Source organism: Chiloscyllium plagiosum, unplaced genomic scaffold (genome assembly GCF_037043375.1).
Source record: "Chiloscyllium plagiosum isolate Xiang-an unplaced genomic scaffold, Cpla_swu_hap1 HiC_scaffold_6, whole genome shotgun sequence".
In the NCBI taxonomy this organism is placed as follows: Eukaryota; Metazoa; Chordata; class Chondrichthyes; order Orectolobiformes; family Hemiscylliidae; genus Chiloscyllium; species Chiloscyllium plagiosum.
Window position 1 is genome coordinate 57,248,513 of NW_028270144.1, and position 19,938 is coordinate 57,268,450.

At 40.2% G+C, this 19,938-nt stretch overlaps 1 protein-coding gene and 1 non-coding gene across 7 annotated transcripts in view; both read right to left on the reverse strand.

Annotated features, from left to right (window-relative positions):
• Nucleotides 1-19,938, reverse strand: part of cep295 (centrosomal protein 295) — a 191,195-nt gene that overhangs the window by 71,511 nt on the left and 99,746 nt on the right. For all 6 annotated transcript variants that reach the window (XM_087988022.1, XM_087988027.1, XM_087988023.1 and 3 more), the window contains 5 exons: nt 19,432-19,519; nt 18,915-19,109; nt 7,745-7,972; nt 5,869-5,933; nt 597-726 (listed from right to left, as the gene is read on the reverse strand). In XM_087988022.1, coding sequence (XP_087844148.1) covers nt 597-726; nt 5,869-5,933; nt 7,745-7,972; nt 18,915-19,109; nt 19,432-19,519 — 706 coding nt within the window. The remainder of the gene's footprint in view (nt 1-596; nt 727-5,868; nt 5,934-7,744; nt 7,973-18,914; nt 19,110-19,431; nt 19,520-19,938) is intronic.
• On the reverse strand, nt 5,340-5,413 carry LOC122551213 (small nucleolar RNA U2-19). The gene has a single exon (XR_006312060.1). It is a non-coding gene; the product is annotated as a small nucleolar RNA U2-19 (small nucleolar RNA).

Sequence of the window (19,938 nt, forward strand, 5' to 3'; positions counted from 1 at the left end):
GAAGGATGATCGGGTTCGGTCTGAAACCTAGAGAATTTTGAGAGGCCTGAATAGAGTGGACATGGAAATGATGTTCCCAATAGGAGAGTAGGACCAGAAGGTACAGCATCAGTGTGGAGGAGTGACCTTTCAGAATGGATGAGAAAGAATTTCTTCAGTCAGCAGGTGACTCTGTGGAATCCATTGCCACAGAAGATTGTATAGGCTAAGTCATTGTTTGTATTTAAGACAGAAGCAGATAGGTTCTGGATTTGTCAGGAGATCAAGGGTTATGGGAGAAGGGAGGAGAACGGGGTTGAGAAATATATCAGCCATAATTGAATGGAAGAGCAAACGGAATGTGCCAAATGGCTTAATTCTATTCTTACGTCTAATGGTCCACACATCACTACAAAAAAATGGATGTTAAATAATGCCCATTCATCCCTTATTAATGCAAAAAATTATGTTGAATCCTGCAGAGTTGAGAATCGAACATACATATAAAATTGATTTGCACAACATTTTGAAATTATAAAACATCTGGGATGTCAAAATATGCTGCATCACAGAAGTTTCCACAGACAGTAGAATATGTGGAAATGAAAATTACAAACCTGGACTGACAGGACCAATATCTGTTGGTTCACTTGAAGGTAAACTCCCAGTAGATAGTGTTGTGGAAAATAGTTGACCTTCCTCAGGAGCTTTTTGAATATTACCAGACCAAGAATAAGGAAATAACACCTGTAGCATATAAAGATGTTATGTATAAAAAGTGAAATCTAACAACAGATTCTAAAGCATAGAGCAATTAAAGGGAAATAATAGATTATTTTTTTCAATTACTCCTCGGTCATAAATTTAAAGTTAAAACAAAATGCTCAACACGAGCATGAAAAACACTGAATCAGCCTGAGGGAGGTCATATATTTGTTCCACCTCGCAAAGAAAAATTAAAGAGATGACCATTGTGTATCTTAGAATTGCAATAGGACGAGTCGGGAGACTAACCGAGAATCGTGCTTCAACGGAAAACTTCTTACAGTAGACATGGTATGTTTATTTTCTTAATGCATTGGATGATTCTTGGCTAACTCCAATGACAATGAGTAGAATAGCACTAAGGTTCAATTCAGCTCTTCCTACAGTTAATGGGCAGTTTAGGAAAAGAGAGATCAAATCAACAGAATTCAGCGAGATTATCATGGCAGGTTGAATACTGTAGCTAAACTAATATGGAAAGGAATCTCAAAGAAGTTTACATAAAAAGGAGACACGAACCATGATATATTTAGCAAGAGAATTAACATTTTGACAGTTCCCAAATAAACTTTTACCATCCCCCACGGAATCAGTGAAATCTCACTATTCAGGTATATTTAATATCAAGTTTCAAGACATTCTCAGACCCAGTTAAAATTGCACATAGCAATTTATTCATACTTGCCCATTTTTATGGATAAATTTCAAAAGGCCATTTAATACTCAAGATTAAATTAAAAACTATGATACCATAAACATCTTAATTTAACTCTGAACTGCATTCAGTAGGCAGCAAACTTACATACTTTACTGAGGTTAATGCTACACCTTGGTGAAAATCTTTCTGCATTTGTTGGCTAATCTGGGTTTTATTACAATTAATTAACCCCTCAAATATGTTGTTTCATACAGTATTGTGATCTCTAAAATCCAAACAACAAAAGTTGTCACTGAATGTCGTCAAAATGTTGCATTTTAGACGCCTCAACAATAATAATGCTGCAAGAAAATGGTGTTTAAACATGAAGATCGAGCTGATTGTTTTCTTATTAATGACTTAAGTATACTTTTTAATATACTAGACACTAAATCACTAATTTGTTTTTAAATCAAGTACAAGGATTGGAGGGAGGAGAATGTTGTTTCTCTTTTCAAGAAAGGGAATAGGAAAATCCCTGGCAATTACAGACCAGTCAGTCTTACGTCTGAGGTCAGCAAGGTTTTGGAAAGAATTCTGAGGGATGGGATTTATGACTATTTGGAAAAGCATAGTGTGATTACAAGCAGTCAGCATGGCTTTGTGCGGGGCAGGTCTTGCCTCACAAATCTTATTGAATTCTTCGAGGTGGTGTCAAGACAGGTTGACTAAGGTCAGGCAATGGATGTGGTGTAAATGAACTTCAGCAAGACATTTGATAAGGTTGCCCATGATAGGCTCGGTCATAAAGTCAGGAGGTATGGGATACAGGGAGATGTGGCTGTCTGGATTCAGAATTAGTTGGCTGACAGAAGGCAGAGGGTGGTTGTAGATGGAAAGTATTCTGCCTGGAGGTCAGTGGTGAGTGGTGTCCCGCAGGGCTCTACTCTTTGTAGTTCTTATAAATGACTTGGATGAGGTGGTTGAGGGGTGGGCTAGTAAATTTGCCGATGACGCAAAGGTTAGAGGTGCCGTTGATAGTATCGAGGGCTATTGCAGGCTGCAATGTGACACTGACAGGATGCAGAACTGGGTAGAGAAATGGCAGATGGAGTTCAACCTGGATAAATGCGAAGTGATGCATTTTGGAAGGTCAAATTATAGAATATAGGATTAAAAACAGGATTCTTGGCAGTGTGGAGGAACAGCGGGATCTTAGTGTTCAAGTGCATACATCCCTCAAAGTTGACACCAAGTGAATAGGGTTGTTAAGAAAGCATATGGTGTTTTGGCTTTCATTAACAAAGGGATCAATGGGAGGTTTTGCCGCAGCTCTACAAATCCCACACTTTGAATACTATGTCCCATTCATGTTGCCCTATTATAGGGGAGATGCGGAGGCTTTGGAGAGGGTGCAAAGAAGGTCTACCAGGATACTGCCTGGACTGGACGGCTTGTCTTACGAAGAGAGGTTGACTAAACTCGGACTCTTCTCTCTGGAGAGAAGAAGGGAGAGAGGTGTACAAGGTAATGAGAGACATGGATGGAGTCAATAGCCAGAGACTTTACCCCAGGGCAGGACTGACTGCCATAAGGAGTCATAGTTTGAAGGCGTTAGGAGGAAGGTATAGAGGAGACATCAGAGGTAGGTTCTTTACGCACAAAGTTGTGAACACATGGAATGCATTGCCAGCGGTGATGGTGGATGCACAGTCATTAGGGTCATTCAAACGACTACTGGACATGCACAACTGTAAATTGAGGGTTGCGTAGGTTATTTTATTTTAGATTGAGATCAATCCTCAGCACAACATTGTGGGCTAAAGAGCCTGTTCTGTGCTGTACTTTTCTATATTCTGTGTTCTATACTTTAAAGGTTAAGTGTTATTCAGCATTACAAGTCAACATAGTGTGAAGACCTTTCTTAATTTACTGTTTCTGAAAGGAAGAAATTATATCTAGATAGTGCATTTAAGATAATGAAATATTCCATTCTGCTTCACAAGAGCAAAAAACAAAGTATGACACCAAAAATATACAATATTAGGTCAGTTGATCATAAGGTTAGGTCACATGTTTAGGGTTTGAGGAGTGTTTCAAAGGAGGAAATAAATATAGAGGAGGAGAGCTGGTGAAGATACTGAAGTTATGTAGATTTTAAGCTCTAAAGGGACAGCTACTTCTAATGATAAAGCAATTAAAATTAAGGATCCACAAGTGGCCAGAATTAGAGCATCACGGATAGCTCTGATATTACTGGGTTACAGAAGATTAAAGAGATAGAGGTGGCATGCACATGTTTGTTTTCAAAATTACAGGAGAATTTTTAAAATGAAGACACTGCTTGACCAGCAGCAGCAAGCACAGTTTATAGAGTAATGCAGCATGGAAGCAGATCATTTGATCCAACAGGTCGAACATAATCCTAAACTAAGCTCATCCCACCTGCCTACCACCAGCACATACTCCTCTAAACCTTTCCTATTCATGTACATAAACAAACATATTTTATGACGTGGAGGTGCCAGTGTTGGACTCAAGTGGACAAACTTAAAAATCACAACATTAGGTTATAGCCCAACAGGTTTATTTGGAAGTACAAGTTTTCAGAGCAATGCTGACCAACCTTACAACCAACTTACTCAGCCAGCAAACTTACATGCAATTTATCTCCTTTATCCTTTTTTTCCTTTCCTCATTTGAGTTTCGCATTGGGAGTAAACCAGGAATTACCACTTTTAAAGGTACTATTTTTAAACCTTTGACTAACTTCTTAAATTCACTGTGTACTGCTTTAATCTTTTCCCTAAAAATATCAACTAGGAGAAAGTGAGGTTTGCAGATGCTGGAGATCAGAGCTGAAAAAGGTGTTGCTGGAAAAGCGCAGCAGGTCAGGCAGCATCCAAGGAGCAGGAGAATCGATGTTTCGGGCATAAGCCCTGAAGAATTCCTGAAGGGCTTAGGCCCGAAACGTCGATTCTCCTGCTCCTTGGATGCTGCCTGACCTGCTGCGCTTTTCCAGCAACACATTTTTCAGCCCTAAAAATATCAATCCAACCAATGCATACAATTATTTCCAGCTTTCCCCTTTAACAATATGCTTGAAACATTTAGAGATTTCCTTAATCCTAGCACCAGGAAAGCAACATACCATCCTAAATTTACATTCAATGCCACAGATCTCCTGTCCATGATTTTGACAGAATAATCCCCTCTAACAATAATGCTATTAACTTTTGTCAAACATTGCCCAACATAAAAATCACTGAGCAGGAATATCATTGATACATATAAAATTCTAAGAGGTCAAGACAGGCTAGATGCAGGGAGGATGTCCCAGGTGGGGTGAGTCCAGAACCAGGGGTCATAGTTGAAGTGATAAACTTATTAGGACTGATAGGAGGAGGAATTTATTCAAAGAATGGTAAACCTGTGAAATTCACCATCACAGAAGTGATTCAGACCAAAACACTGTTTTCAAGGAGGTAGATATAGGTGTTGCTAAATGGATCAAGGGGAGGTGGGATTAGGGAATTAACCTCAGCCACGATTATACTGCATGGCAGAGCAGGCTCAAGATGTTGAATGAGCCTACTCTTGTTCCTTTCTTCTGCTTCTTCTTCATGCATCATTGCTCTACAGAAAGAACTGTTAGGTTATCAGAAAAGTAATAACCATTTCTACATGCGCACACACAGAAACAAACAAACAAATAAACAAACATTATATAGATACATGCATAGAATCATATGCAAAATACTGAGCTCAGTTCAAGTGTAGTGAACATCACTGGAAACATTTTAAAATCAGTAATTAAGTATTTTCATCATTGCTCAGAACAAAAAATGCTTACAATCACAGAAGAAATACCCATTTACTCATCCACACAATAACTTCAACACACACACACACACACACACACACACACACACACACACACACACACACACACACAGCTTCTCTGGTCTGATCACTAATCATTCATTATTTGATTAAATAATGATCAGATTTGGCTATTTTTCATCATTGACCCACTGAATACTCCAGTAGATCTCAGAAGAGATTCAGATGGATTATAATCAGTGTAACAAACACATGTGCCCTTTCCACTTAATTACCTCTCCCTTGACTTGGCAATGTCACCATTTCCCTACTTTAAATTCTATGGCACAATAAAGTACCTCTAGCTCTGCTTAACACAAACCAGATTCAAAATGAAGTCAAAACCAAAAAAAAGTCTAATGTATTTAAAATATCAGATCCCGATGCCAGCAATTGAGGAAATATTACAAATTAAGAGTTCATTAGACTATGCCTCAACAACTTATTGATTCATAAATACAGAAATGAACAGAAAAATATATTTGATGGTAACCATAGATGTATTAATATTAAAAGTGTGTTGGACTGCTTGCTTGCTATATCAATCAAAATGAACACTTATGCTTTACAATAATGCTGATATTCATAATAAAATTATTACTTGCCTTACTAGCTGTATGATGTATGGGACCAGGAAACGCAAGCATACTGCTTTCAACATGAGAGGAACCTAATTTGAAGTAAATAGAAAGAATCAGCACAACTGACACCAAACCTAGTCAGTCTGGAATTCATTCTTTCTCTAGATTCGTGCATCATTTCATCTATCACAAACTCATCCATATAACGGTCAAAATCTTATTAAAACAGAATTAACTGAGTTATTAGACTTTTGGAAATGAAAATTATTTTCAACCTCAAATGTTACAACTTTCAGTTATTTATTCTTCTTGCTTTGATCTTTCTTTTGCCTAGCAAAGATGTACCAACAGGGTATGTCTGTAACTAACATCAAAACTTGCTTTAAAAAATACTTTTAGGATAACTAAAGGCTGAAATTTCTAAGTAATCAAATTAGACTTTCTTATACTGCTGCAAGTTTGCAGTAACATAGACACTAACCGAATAAATATCAAACCAAATAAACTGCACATCTTCAGAAATTAACTTAGGCTACTCAAGACATGTTTAAAAAAAAGAAAACAAATACTTGGGTATTACAACAAATTAATTATAATTTCTTACATTATTTGAAGAGACCCCGAAAATTATACTTAATCTTGAGTTTTTTTTAAAGAATGTCATACATTCAGAGCAAATTGGTTTCACAGGTCATCAGTCAACAGTTAATACACATCTCAAGTTTCCCTGGAGGTTGTGGTCAGATGCTTACTTAAAGCAGGTTAATATGCAATTTATTTGGTTTGATATTTGTTCAGCTAATGTCTATGTAACTGCAACCATGCCTTGTTCTGGAGGATGTCAAACCTCTTGAGTAATGTTGGAGCTGCACTCGTCCAAGAAAGTGGGGATTATTCCATCAGATTCTTGCTTTTTGCCTTGTAGATGACCAAGGAGCTTTGGAGTGTCAGAAGGGGAGTTACTCACTGCAGAATTCCTGTTTTTGTCGGCCCATTATTTATATAGCAAGTCTAGTTGAGTTTCTGATCAATGATAATCACCACGGTGTTGACACCAGGATATTCATACATTTCCTGAAGAAGGGCATGTGCCCGAAACGTCGAATCTTCTGTTCCCTAGATGCTGCCTGACCTGCTGTGCTGTTCCAGCAATAAAGTTTCAACCAGGATATTCAGCAAAGTTATTGCAACTGACTGTCAGGAAGCAACAATTCAGTTCTCTTGTTGAAGATGGTCACTGCCTGACACTTCTGGGGCACAAATGTTATTTGTCAAGTTAGCCAAAACCCGAACGTTGTCCAGGCTGTATTGAAATTGGACACAGACTGAAGTAGTATAAATCACCATGAATGGTGCTAAATAATCACTCAACCATCCGCTAACATCACCACTTCTACCTTATAATTGAGAGGAAGTCAGCAATGAAGCAGCTAAAGGTGGTTTTGCCTTGAACACCTGAAAAGATGTCAGAGAACTGGAACATCAGCCTTCAAAAGCTACAAACATTTTCCTTCGTGATAGATATGACTCCAACCAGCAAATCTTACTCCTAATTCCCATTGTGTCCAGGTTTGACAAGCGCACTTTGATGACACACTCGACCAAAAGTGGCCTTGATGTAAAGAACACTGTTTCTCACCTCACCTCTGGAATTCGACTCATTTGTTTAGGTTATAAGTTAACCTAATAAGTTGTGATTCTGACAGAAACCAAATTAGGCAAAAACAAATAGGTTATTTTGAAACAAGTCCGAGCAATGTTGATAAACCCTTACCATCAGTTTACCGAAAGTTTCAAAAATTGAACTGAATATCAATTAAACAAAATTGTCTAAAAGGTAAGGAACCTAGAAGTACAGACTTTTAATATTTAACAAATACAAATGCACTTTTTATTTTACCTTGTCCTGCGAGACTGCTAATCTCCAATTTCAGTTTATCTCTCCAAGTCATTCTGCTCATTCGAAAGGAGTCTCCAGTGCAATTTGAAATATTAGACATTTGATGGCTGCTGCTTGTTGATACATTTGACAAATCTATTTCAGAGGAACAGGATGAATCTATCAGCTTTGGCCTTGACTCTTCAGCTTCTGAGCAACAGCAGTTATCTAAAGGCGTATTCCTGTTGACTGATGTAGAACAGAACACAATTAAGGATGGCAACTGTATACCAATCACTAATATCATCTAGGTAGGAATTAAATATTTTATTAAAAACTGTTTTGTTAAAATTAGCTTCTACTGCAAATGTTGTTGACCATACTGATTTTCCATTATGCCATTTTTTGTGGTAAAGATTCCATTAGAATAATTTCAGGTTGTGTGTTCAGGCAAACAACAAGACCCTTCAAATTTCCAATCGAGAATATCCTTTGCAATCTGCTTAAAGTGCACATTGCTACAACGAACATGAAGTTGTTTTTTTTTGTAAGTGAGTTGGAAAATCTTTTGAATTCAATAATTCAAAAATACCTAAAGAGTCAGTTTTTGAATTTCCATTCAAAGTCTCATTTGTTACTTGTTCAAAACCATCTATTCTTATTTTTGGACTTAAGTTGCTAAATGTTCAACTAAGCACAAGCAAGCAGCTGGCCAAAACAGGGGATACTCCACTCATTTAGACTCACAGTCATGCAGCATGGAAACAGACCATATGGTCCAACCAGACCTTGATGACCATAATCCCAAACTAAACTAATCCCACCTGCCTGCTACTGGCTGATGTCCCTCCAAACCTTTGGTATTCGTGTATCCAACCAAATGTCTTTCAAATGCTGCAATTTTACCCACATCCATCACTTCCTCATGAAATTCATTCCACACATGAACCACCCTCAAAACAAATCTGCCTCATGTCATTTTTAAATCTCTCTCCTCTCATCTTAATGTGCCCCCTTGTCTTGAAATTCCCCATCTTATGGAAAAGACTACTACCATCAACTCCACAAATACCTCATTATTTTATGAACTTCTCAGATCACCGGTCAATCTCCAGTGAAAAAACTGCCAGCCTATCCAGCCTCCCTTTATAACTCAGACATTCCATACCCAGCAACATTCTGGTAAATCTCTTCTGAACCCTCTCCAGCTTGATTATATTCTTTATATAACTGAGTGACCAGAACTGAACACCAGTACTGGGGCGGCACGTTGGCTCAGTGGTTAGCACTGTTGCCTCACAGCACCAGGGTCCCAGTTTTGATTCCAGCCTCGGGCTACTGTCTGCGTGGGTTTCTTCCAGGTGCTCCGGTTCCCTCCCACAGTCCAAAGATAACAGCTGCTCCTTTATTGAAGTATTTTAGGTGTTGGAGGCGATTTCCTCAAATTCCAGGAGCAGTAATTACTGTTTTATATGCTGTTGCATTGTTTTGGAACTTTGGGGAAAAAAGTCAAAACAACAGCAGTTTTAAAAGGGAGAAGAACAGACAAAGGAAGCACTTGGTGAGGTCAGTGCAGGAGAGAGAGAAAGAAACTGGCACAGCAGTGAACCTTCAGTTACTGCCTTTGCTGTTTGAATTCATGTATCGCTGGACATCGGAGTGCGTCTGGGATAATTAGCAAACAGTGAAATTCACAACTGATATTGAAGGAACTGTCTGGGTGAAGTTCACAGCACAGAAGCAGATAGGTGTATGGTTTTTATGTGTAACCTACAGAAAATCTGTAGTGAGTAGAGTGGGATCTTTCTTGATTATATGTTTTTTGACATATGTCTCTTGATTAAACTTAAAATTTAAGCCATAACTATTAATTTAACCTGGGGCAGTGTTTTGTAGAGGAATACGGTGGTGTAATTTTCTGGGTCTGTAGATTGTGAAGGAGCAAAAATGGTCTTTAGTAGAGTGATACGCACTTCTTGTCAGATGTGGGAGTTTAGAGAGAGTTTAAGGGTTACTGTGGATTATATCTGCAATAAATGCTGTTGGTTGCGAATCTTATCAGATTGAATGGATCGGTTGGAGAGACAGTTAGAAGCAATGAGGAATTTGCAATAGCAACAGTATGTGATGGATGGCAGTTATAGGAAGAGGGGGGAAATCTCAGATACAGTCACATACATGGGTTATCTCCAGGAAAGATAAGAGAGATAGGCAGCTAGTGCAGGAGCCTTCTATGGCTATACCTATTTCAAACAAGTATGCTGTTTTGGAAAATGTAGGGGGTGATAGATTCTCAGGGGAACGTAGCCAAGTTTCTGGTATTGAGACTGGTTCTAATGCAACAAGGGGTACATCAGGTTCCAAGAAATCAATTGTGTTAGGGGACTCTCTAGTCCGAGGTACAGACAGACGTTTCTGTGGCCAGCAGTGAAAAATCAGAATGGTGTTTTGCTTCCCTGGTGCCAGGACCAAGGATGTCTCAGAGAGGGTGCAGAACGTTCTCAAGGGGGAGAGGGGCCAGCAAGAGGTCATTGTCCATATCAGAACCAACAACATAGGAAGGGAAAAGGTTGAGAATCTGAAGGGTGATTACAGAGAATTAGGCAGGAATTTAAAAAGGAGGTCCTCAAGCGTAGTAATATCTGGAATACTCCTGGTGCTATGAACTAGTGAGGGCAGGAATACGAGGATAGAGCTGATGAGTGCAAGGCTGAGGAGCTGGTGTATGGGTGAAAGCTTCACTTGTGTGGACCATTGGGGTAGAAGTGACCTGTACAAGAAGGACGGTTTGCACCTAAATTGAAAGGGGACTAATACGCTGGCAGGGAGATTTGCTAGAGCTGCTCATGAGGATTTCAACTAGTAAGGTTGGGGGGGGGGGGGGGGGGGCACCCAGCGAAATCAATCAATCAATCTGAGACTTGTGCAGTTGAGAACACAAACGAGTCAAACAGTCAGGGCATACGGGGACAAGGTAGGACTGATAAATTAAACTGCATTTATTTCAATTCAAGGGGCCTAACAGGGAAGACAAATGAACTCAGGGCATAGTTAGGAACATGGGACTGGGATGTCATAGCAATTACGGAAACATGGCCCAAAAGCGGGCAGGACTGGCAGCTTAATGTTCCAGGATATAAATGCTACAGGAAGGATAGAAAGGGAGGCAAAGAGAGGAGGGGGAGTGGCATTTTTGATAAGGGATAGCATTACAGCTGTGCTGAGAGAGGATATTCTTGGAAATACATCCAGGGAAGTTATTTGGGTGGAACTGAGAAATAAGAAAGGGATGATCACCTTATTGGGATCGTATTATAGACCCCCTAATAGTCAGAGGGAAATTGAGAAACAAACTTGTGAGGAGCCTTCAGCTATCAGTAAGAATAATAGGGTGGTTATGTTAGGGGATTTTAACTTTCCAAACATAGACTAGGACTGCCATAGTGTTAAGGGTTTAGATGGAGAAGAATTTGTTAAGTGTGTACAAGAAAATTTTCTGATGCAGTTTATGGATGGACCTATTAGAGAAGGTGCAAAACCTGACCTACTCTTGGGAAATAAGGCAGGGCAGGTGACTGAGGTGTCAGTGGGGGAGCACTTTGGGGCCAACAACCATAATTCTATTTAATTTAAAATAGTGATGGAAAAGGATAGACCAGATCTAAAAGTTGAAGTTCTAAATTGGAGAAAGGCCAATTGTGACGGTATTGGGCAAGAACTGTGGTGGCACGGTGGCTCAGTGGTTAGCACTGTTGCCTCACTGTGCCAGAGACCCTGGTTCAATTCCACCCTCAGGCAACTGCCTGTGTGGAGTTTGCACATTCTCCCAGTGTCTGCGTGGGTTTCCCCTGGGTGCTCCGGGTTCCTCCAACAATCCTGTAGATCAGGTGAACTGGCCATTGTAAATTGCCTGTAGTGTTAGGTGCATTAGTCAGGGGTAAGTGTAGGGGAATGGTCCTGGGTGGGTAGCTCTTCGGAGGGTCAGTGTGGACTCGTTGAGCCGAAGGGCCTGTTTCCACACTGTCTGTAATCTAACCTAATCTAATCTAAACTTTCAAAAGCAGGTTGGGGGGAGATGTTTGCAGGTAAAGTAACGGCTGGAAAATGGGAAGCCTTCAGAAATGAGATCATGAGAATCCAGAGAAAGTATATTCCTGTTAGGGTGAAAGGAAAGGCTGGTAGGTATAGGGAATGCTGGATGACTAAAGAAATTGAGGGTTTGGTTAAGAAAAAGAAGGAAGCATATGTCAGGTATAGACAGGATAGAGTATAAAGGCAGTAGGAGTATACTTAAGAGGGAAATCAGGAGGGCAAAAAGAGGACACAAGCTAGCTTTGGCAAATAGAATTAAGGAGAATCCAACGGGTTTTTACAAATACATTAAGGACAAAAGAATAACTAAGGAGTGAATAGGGCCCCTCAAAGATCAGCAAGGCAGCCTTTCTGTGGAGCCGCAGGAGAAGGGGGAGATCCTAAACAAGTATTTTGCATCAGTATTTACTGTGGAAAAGGATATGGAAGATATAGAAAGTAGCGACATAGATGGTGACACCTTGCAAAGTGTCCATATTACAGAAGAGGAAATGCTGGATGTCTTGAAATGCATAAAAGTGGATAAATCCCCAGGACCTGATCAGGTGTACCCTAGAACTCTGTGGGAAGCTGGAGAAGTGATTGCTGGGCCTCTTGCTGAGATATTATTGATAGTCACAAGTGAGGTGCCAGAAGACTGGAGGTTGGCAAACATGATGCCACTCTTTAAGAAGGGTAGTAAGGATAAGCCAGGGAACTATAGGCCAGTGTGCCTGACCTCTATGGTGGGCAAGCTGTTGGAAGGAATCGTGAGGGACAGGATGTACATGTATTTGGAAAGGCAAGGTCTAACGAGGGATAGTCAACATGGCTTTGTGCCTGGGAAATCATGTCTCACAAACTTTTTTTGATTAGATTAGATTACTTACAGTGTGGAAACAAGCCCTTCGGCCCAACAAGTCCACACCGATCTGCCGAAGCGCAACCCACCCATACCCCTACATTTACTCCTTTACCTAACACTACGGGCAATTTAGCATGGCCAATTCACCTGACCTGCACAGTTTTGGACTGTGGGAGGAAACCAGAGCACCCAGAGGAAACCCATGCAGACACGGGGAGAATGTGCAAACTCCACACAATCAGTCGCCTGAGTCGGGAATTGAACCCGGGTCTCTGGCGCTGTGAGGCAGCAGTGCTAACCACTGGACCACCGTGCCGCCTAACTTGACTGAGTTTTTTGAAGAAGTAACAAAGAGGACTGATGAGGGCAGAGCGGTAGATGTCATCAATATGGACTTCAATAAGACATTTGACAAGGTCCCCCACGGGAGACTGATTAGCAAGGTTAGACCTCACGGAATACAGGAACAACTAGCCATTTGGATACAGAACTGGCTCAAAAGGTAGAAGACAGAGGGTGGTGGTGGAGGGTTGTTTTTTCAGACTGGAGGCCTGTGACCAGTGGAGTGCCACAAGGATCAGTGCTGAGTCCTCTACTTTTTGTCATTTACATAAATGATTTGGATGCAAGCATTAGAGGTATAGTTAGTAAGTTTGCAGATGACACCAAAATTGGAGATGTAGTGAACAGCGAATCGGGGTTACCTCCGATTACAACAGGATCTTGACCAGATGGGCCAATGGGCTGAGAAGTGGTAGATGGAGGTTAATTCAGATAATGCAAGGTGCTGCATTTTGGGAAAGCAAATCTTAGCAGGACTTATACACTTAAAAGCAAGGTCCTAGGAAGTGTTGCTGATCAAAGAGACCTTGGAGTGCAGGTTCATAGCTCCTTGAAAGTGGAGTCGCAGGTAGATAGGATAGTGTAGAAGGTGTTTCGTATCAAAAGAGAAAATGCTGGAAAATCTCAACAGGTCTGGCAGCATCTGTAAGGAGAGAAAACAGCTGACATTTCGAGTCTAACTGACCCTTTGTCAAAGGTGTTTGGTATGCTTTCCTTTATTGGTCAGAGTGTCAAGTACAGGAGTTAGGATGTCATTTGCAGCTGTACAGGACAATTGGTTAGGCCACTGTTGAAATTTGCATGCAGTTCTGGTCTCCTTCCTATTAGAAAGATGTTGTGAAACTTGAAAGGATTCAGAAAAGATTTAAAAAGATGTTGCCACAGTTGGAGGATTTGAGCTATAGGTAGAGGCTGAACAGGCTGGGGCTGTTTTCCCTGGAGTGTCAGAGGCCGCGGGGGTGAACTTATAGAGGTTTACAAAATTGAGGGGCATGGATAGGGTAAGTCGGCAAAGTCTTTTCCCTGTGGTCATGGAGTCCAGAACTAGAGGGCATAGGTTTAGGGTGAGAGGGGAAAGATATAAAAGAGACCCAAGGGCAACATTTACACGCAGAGGGTGGTACGTGTATGGAACAAGCTGCCAGAGGAAGTGGTGGTGGCTGGTACAATTGCAACATTTAAGAGGCATTTGGATGGGTATATGAATAGGAAGGGATATGGGCCGGGTGCTGACAGGTGGACTAGATTGCGTTGGGATATCTGGTCGACATGAACGGGTTGGACCAAAGGGTCTGTTTCCATGCTATACATCTCTATGACTCTACGATTAAGAGATTGCATTGAACCAAGTTGTCTATACCTAAAGTAAGATTCTCTTTCACACTTGGCTGGAACCTCAAAATCTTTATTCATCCATTGTTCCTTCACTTTACCAGCCTTCCCCTTCACTTAAACAGGAACAAAATGCCTTTGAACTCTCATCATCACACTATCCAACACCTACTTGTCAGATGTCTTTTTAACTGCAAAGGTCTACTCCAATCAACTTTTGAAACTTCTTGTCTCATACCATTAAGATTTGCCTTATTCCAATTAAAATCGTTAACTTTTATGGAAGGCATGTCCTTTTCCACAACCATTTTAAAACCAATAGAATTATGATTGCAAGACCCAAAGTGTTCCCCAACCTTTACTTCAGTCACTTGCCCTACCTTCTTGCTCAAGTTCTAGTTTTGCTCCTGCTCTTGTAGGAGTATCTACATATTGATAAAGAATTTTTTTTGTTGAACACTTGATAAATTCTTCACCATCCAAACCTCTAACTGTGGTAGTCCCAGTCAATGTGTGGAAAGTTAAAATATAATTATGATTACAAAAATCTGAGATCTCTGATATTGGTTTCTCAATTTCTTTCTTACTGTTTGGGTGATGGGCTATAGTACAATCCCAAAGTGAGCTTTCCTTTATTATTTGTAATTTCTACCCATAAATTTTCACTAGACAATTTTTCAGAAATATCTTCCCTAATTATCGCAGTAATGTATTCTTTAACCAAAATTCCTTAATCCCCCTTCCTTTCTTGCCTCCTTTTCTATACTTCCTACAGTATCTAAAACCCAGAACATTGAACTGCCAGTCTTGTCCATCTCTCAGCCAAGTTTCTGTAATAGCTATGCCGTCCCAATCCAATGTTCTTAAACATGCCAAGTTCATGAGCCTTATCTCTAACACCCCTTGTATTGAAATAAATGTGGGCGGCACAGTGGCTCAGTGGTTAGCACTGCTGCCTCCCAGCACCAGGATCAATTCCAGCCTCGGGTGATTGTCTGTGTGGAGTTTGCATATTCTCCATGTCTGCATGGGTTTCCTCCGGGTGCTCCGGTTTCCTCCCACAATACAAAGATGTGCAGATCAGGTGAATTAGCCCTGCTAAATTGCCCCAGAGTGTGAGGGTAATTAGTCAGAGGGAAATGAGTTTGGGTGGGTTACCCTTCGGAGGGTCGGTGTGGACTGGTTGGGCCGAAAGGCCTGTTTCCACACTATAGGGAATGTAATCTAATCTAGTTCTTCAAAGTTACTACATTGTCTGATTCTCTTATCTTTCTTTTCTAATTGATGTGGTGTCCTCACATTCAGAGCCAATCCCTTCAATCCTTCCATTTACATTGCTACTTAAAATTCCACTATTCACTTTCTATATCAGTCTAAAGTTTCCCTTAATGGAATTAGCAAATCCCCCTGCTAAGACATTGGTCCCTTTACAGTTCAGGTTAGATCCATCCTTTTTGAACAGGTCTTTCTGATCTCAAAAGACATTCCAATTGTTCAAAAACCTGAATCCCTGAACAATATACCAGTCCTTCAGCCATTGATTTATCTCATGAAACCTTTTGTTCTTTCTCTCGTTTGATTTTAGCATTGGGAGTAAACCAGAAATTACTACTTTTAAGGTTTTAGCTTTTAATCTTCTACCTAATCTCCTAAATTCATTCTGTACTGCTTTAAGCTCTTCCTTAAAATGTCATTCCTACCATCACGCAAAATAATTTCTGGCTTCTCAACCTCATCTTTAACAATATGTTTGAAACATTTAGAGATGCCCTTAATCCTAGCACCAGGAAAGCAACAAACCATACTAAAGAATCACTGCCACAGAACCGGCACGGTGGCACAGTGGTTAGCACTGCTGCCTCACAGTGCCAGAGACCCGGGTTCAATTCCCGCCTCAGGCGACTGACTGTGTGGAGTCTGCACGTTCTCCCAGTGTCTGCGTGGGTTTCCTCCGGGTGCTCCGGTTTCCTCCCACAGTCCAAAAATGTGCAGGTCAGGTGAATTGGCCATGCTAAATTGCCTGTAGTGTTAGTTAAGGGGTAAATGTAAGGGTAAGGATGGGTTGCGCTTCGGCGGGTCGGTGTGGACTAGTTGGGCCGAAGGGCCTGTTTCCACACTGTAATGTAATCTAACCTCCTGTCTGTCAATGCCTCTGACAGAAGAGTCCCCTATAAAAAGTAACTCCATTCAATCTTGTTAAATTCTGCCCAACGTAACAATTGTTTTAAGTGTCCAATAACTGACTGGCCTTCCATTTTCCTCAGGAGACTATCCCCTTCAAAGTTCCAAAAACTGAATATCTAATTGATGGAGGCATAGCCATTGGAGACTTTTGAACGACCTTCTTACCTTTCCTGACAGTCACCCATCCATCTGACTTATACTGCTGGGTAATAACTTTTCTACTAGTCAGCTCACTCGGTACCTTATATATTGCCTTAATAACATTAAGCCTAAAGTTTCAATAACACCTTACAAATAAAATAATGTTAAAATGGAAAAGAAATTAAAATATATGTATAAAACTTAAATAAAATCAACCATTTAACTGATTATTAAATAAAAATGATTCCTCTTCAATAAATTGCTTGAGGAAAAAAAGAAAATCTCTACAGCTGACCACATATAGGACTTTTCAGAATGAAAACTCCTGAATTAAAATGAAACTATTCAGTTTTCAAAAAAACCTTTGTAATGCAAAAAAACCCTTCTAAAACACCTAGACTTTTAAAAATTTTTGAGTTAAGAATAAAAAAAATAAGAATTCACAGTAAACCCTTAAAAAGCTTGTTTTACAAAGATCTCAGTTTGAAAAAGAGATTTTTTTGTTTCATTTTGAATGTTAATAAAACAAAATGGGAAAAAAATTATATTAGTAAACTATAATGACTAAAGTAACTATAAAATTGAGCAAGATCCCAAAATGGCCATAAAAAGACACCATTTCGTGTAGGTACACCATTTCAGATCAGTTGGCTGGACATCTGGCTTGCAATGCAGCGCGACGTCAACAGCACAGGTTCAATGCTGTTCCGCCTGAGGTTACCATAAAGGTTCCCCCTTTTTAACCTCTCCCCTCACCCGAGTTGTGGTGACCCTCAGGTTAAACCATCACCAGTCTCTTTAAAAAAACTGAAAGAACTACAGATGCTGTAAATCAGAAACAAAAACAGACATTGCTGGAAATGGTCAGCAGGTCTGGCAGCACCTGTGAAGAGAAATCAAAGTTAATATTTTGGGTCTAGTTACTCTTCCTCAGAACTGATCGTAGCTCAGAAAATATGGGTTTATATACAGAAGCAAGAATGGGGGGGAAGGAGGTAAAGATAGGTAGGGATGGAGTCCAAAGAGAAGAACAGCTGAACAAAAGAATCAATAACGATTTGGCTGGGAGGGTGAATAGCTGTTAATGAAGACAGTTAGTGGCTAACAATGTGCAAACATTGTGTGTAATGGCAGATTATATGATAACAAGGCCTAGTGTGTGGTGTAAGGGGCAGGGACACAGAGTTCAGACCTTAAAATTATTGAATTCATATTGAATCCAGGAGGGCTGCAGGGTCCCCAAGTGGAAAATGAGATTTTCTACTTCTGGCTTGCGCTGAGCTTCGCTGGACAGAGACACAGATGTTGGCCAGGAAACAGGATCGTGTGTTAAAGTGGCAGGCAACGGGAAGCTCAGGGTCTTTCTTGCTGACAGAATGTAGATATTCCACAAAGTGGTTACCCAGTATATGCTTCACTTCCCCAATGTAAAGGAGACCACATTGTGAACAGCGAATCCAGTAGACTTGATTGTGACAGGCTCAGGCAAAAATGCAGCTTCACCTGGAAGGTACGTTTGGGCCCTTGGATACCGAGGATGGGGAGAGAGATACATGGGCAGGGGAAAGTGCCATGGAGTGGAGCAGCAGAGAGGATTATTGGGTGTGGATTACGGTGTCCTGGAGGGTGGATAAGGGAGGGGAGAGAAATGCGCTTCTGGTGATGGCTTCTTGCTGGAGGTGGAAGAAATGACAGCTGATGATCTTCTGGATGTGGATGCCACCAGTGGGATGGTAGGTGGGGACAGATCAGACGTTTGCTGCAGAAAGAAGCAGAGAGCGCTCAGAACATCCTGGTGGGGGACGGTCGTGTAAAGGTATTGCACATCCGGTCTCTCTTTAATGAGAGCACAGGAGTACAGCAACTATACCATACCATCTAAAGACTTCAGAATGGTATCAAGCATCCAAAAGTGACTTGTCTGCAGGATGGCCTGCAGCTAAAGAATGTGTCTGTAGTTTGACTGCTTGCTAGATTTGTTTAGTTATATTTCTCACAAAAAACGGATTTGAAAATCCAAGTTTTAAAAAAAAAAGGTATGCTGTTGAACATTCAATCCCATGCTACCTAATCTGTAGTCCGATCGTGGTGATTATACCTTGCCTTTTGGTTGTGGAATACCCCTATAGTTGGGGAAATAGAACAAAAAGCTGCAGAAAATACATATTTTGGAAGAAAACTTCACTTTAATTTGTCATAAAGCTATGAATATAATTGCAATTCAAGAAACAAAAAGAAAAATAGAATAGTAGTTACCAAATAGAGACAGTCTATCACTTTTAGGGGATTCTCCTTCCTGGATTGCACTTAATTCATGCTGGTCAAACAGCCCAAAAAGTCCCAGTCTTAGCTTGGTTACAGGTGGCTTAGAAGGTCGCTGATACTGATCCTCACTTGAGAGTGCTTCAACATTTTGAGATGCTGACAAATAACTTCCTTTGCAAGTGGGAACTAGATTACAATAAAACATTGAAATAAGATAGGTTAATATCACTTAATTAATAATTTCCTACACAAGAAAACAATCACTAAAACAACAGTGTGCTTAAAGTGTCAAAGAATGATATATGAGGATCTTTCAGGGAAAGAAAGCTTGAACAACGCAGCAGTTACAAAAAGGCTTACATATTAATTGCACAAGAATATTTTGTTCTAAATATCATTTCACTTAGTACTAATTAAGTTAGCTTTGTGTAGAATTCCCAAGATTTCTAGTTAAATTGACCAGTTCGTATCAATTTGGAATCATAGGACCACTGAGGAGTTAATGTACCATTTAGTGGAGTTGTTAGCTGCAGATCTTCCAGCTGAGCTTCATTTTTTAGTTGGAAATTCTCCTTGGTTGGTCCAGTGTTCAAGTCCTATAAATTTGCAGAAATGATGATGTTGGATGAAAATGCTCAACATTTCCACTTTCACAATGCAACAAGAGTCCAGAGTAGAACAACATTCAATAATATTTTACCCAACATACATGCAGACGGTAAAAGTATCTTATATTTTCATTCTGGTGCACATTTTAAAAATACGCAAACATGAATAAAATGAATAAATATACCAACAGTAATATCCACACTAGTAGAAAAATCACAATGTATTCAGTATCAGTAAGTGCATGTGTTCAAATCTATAATGCTGGATTCCAGTATAAATATTGTTTTCTGGATTTTAACAGATTGTTGCATAGGGATCAGGTTTTAGATTGGAAGGGGGTTTCAGGCTTTTTGTGTGCAATAGAATTTCCACAGCACCTCTTTTGTGTTCAAGTACTCACACCCAG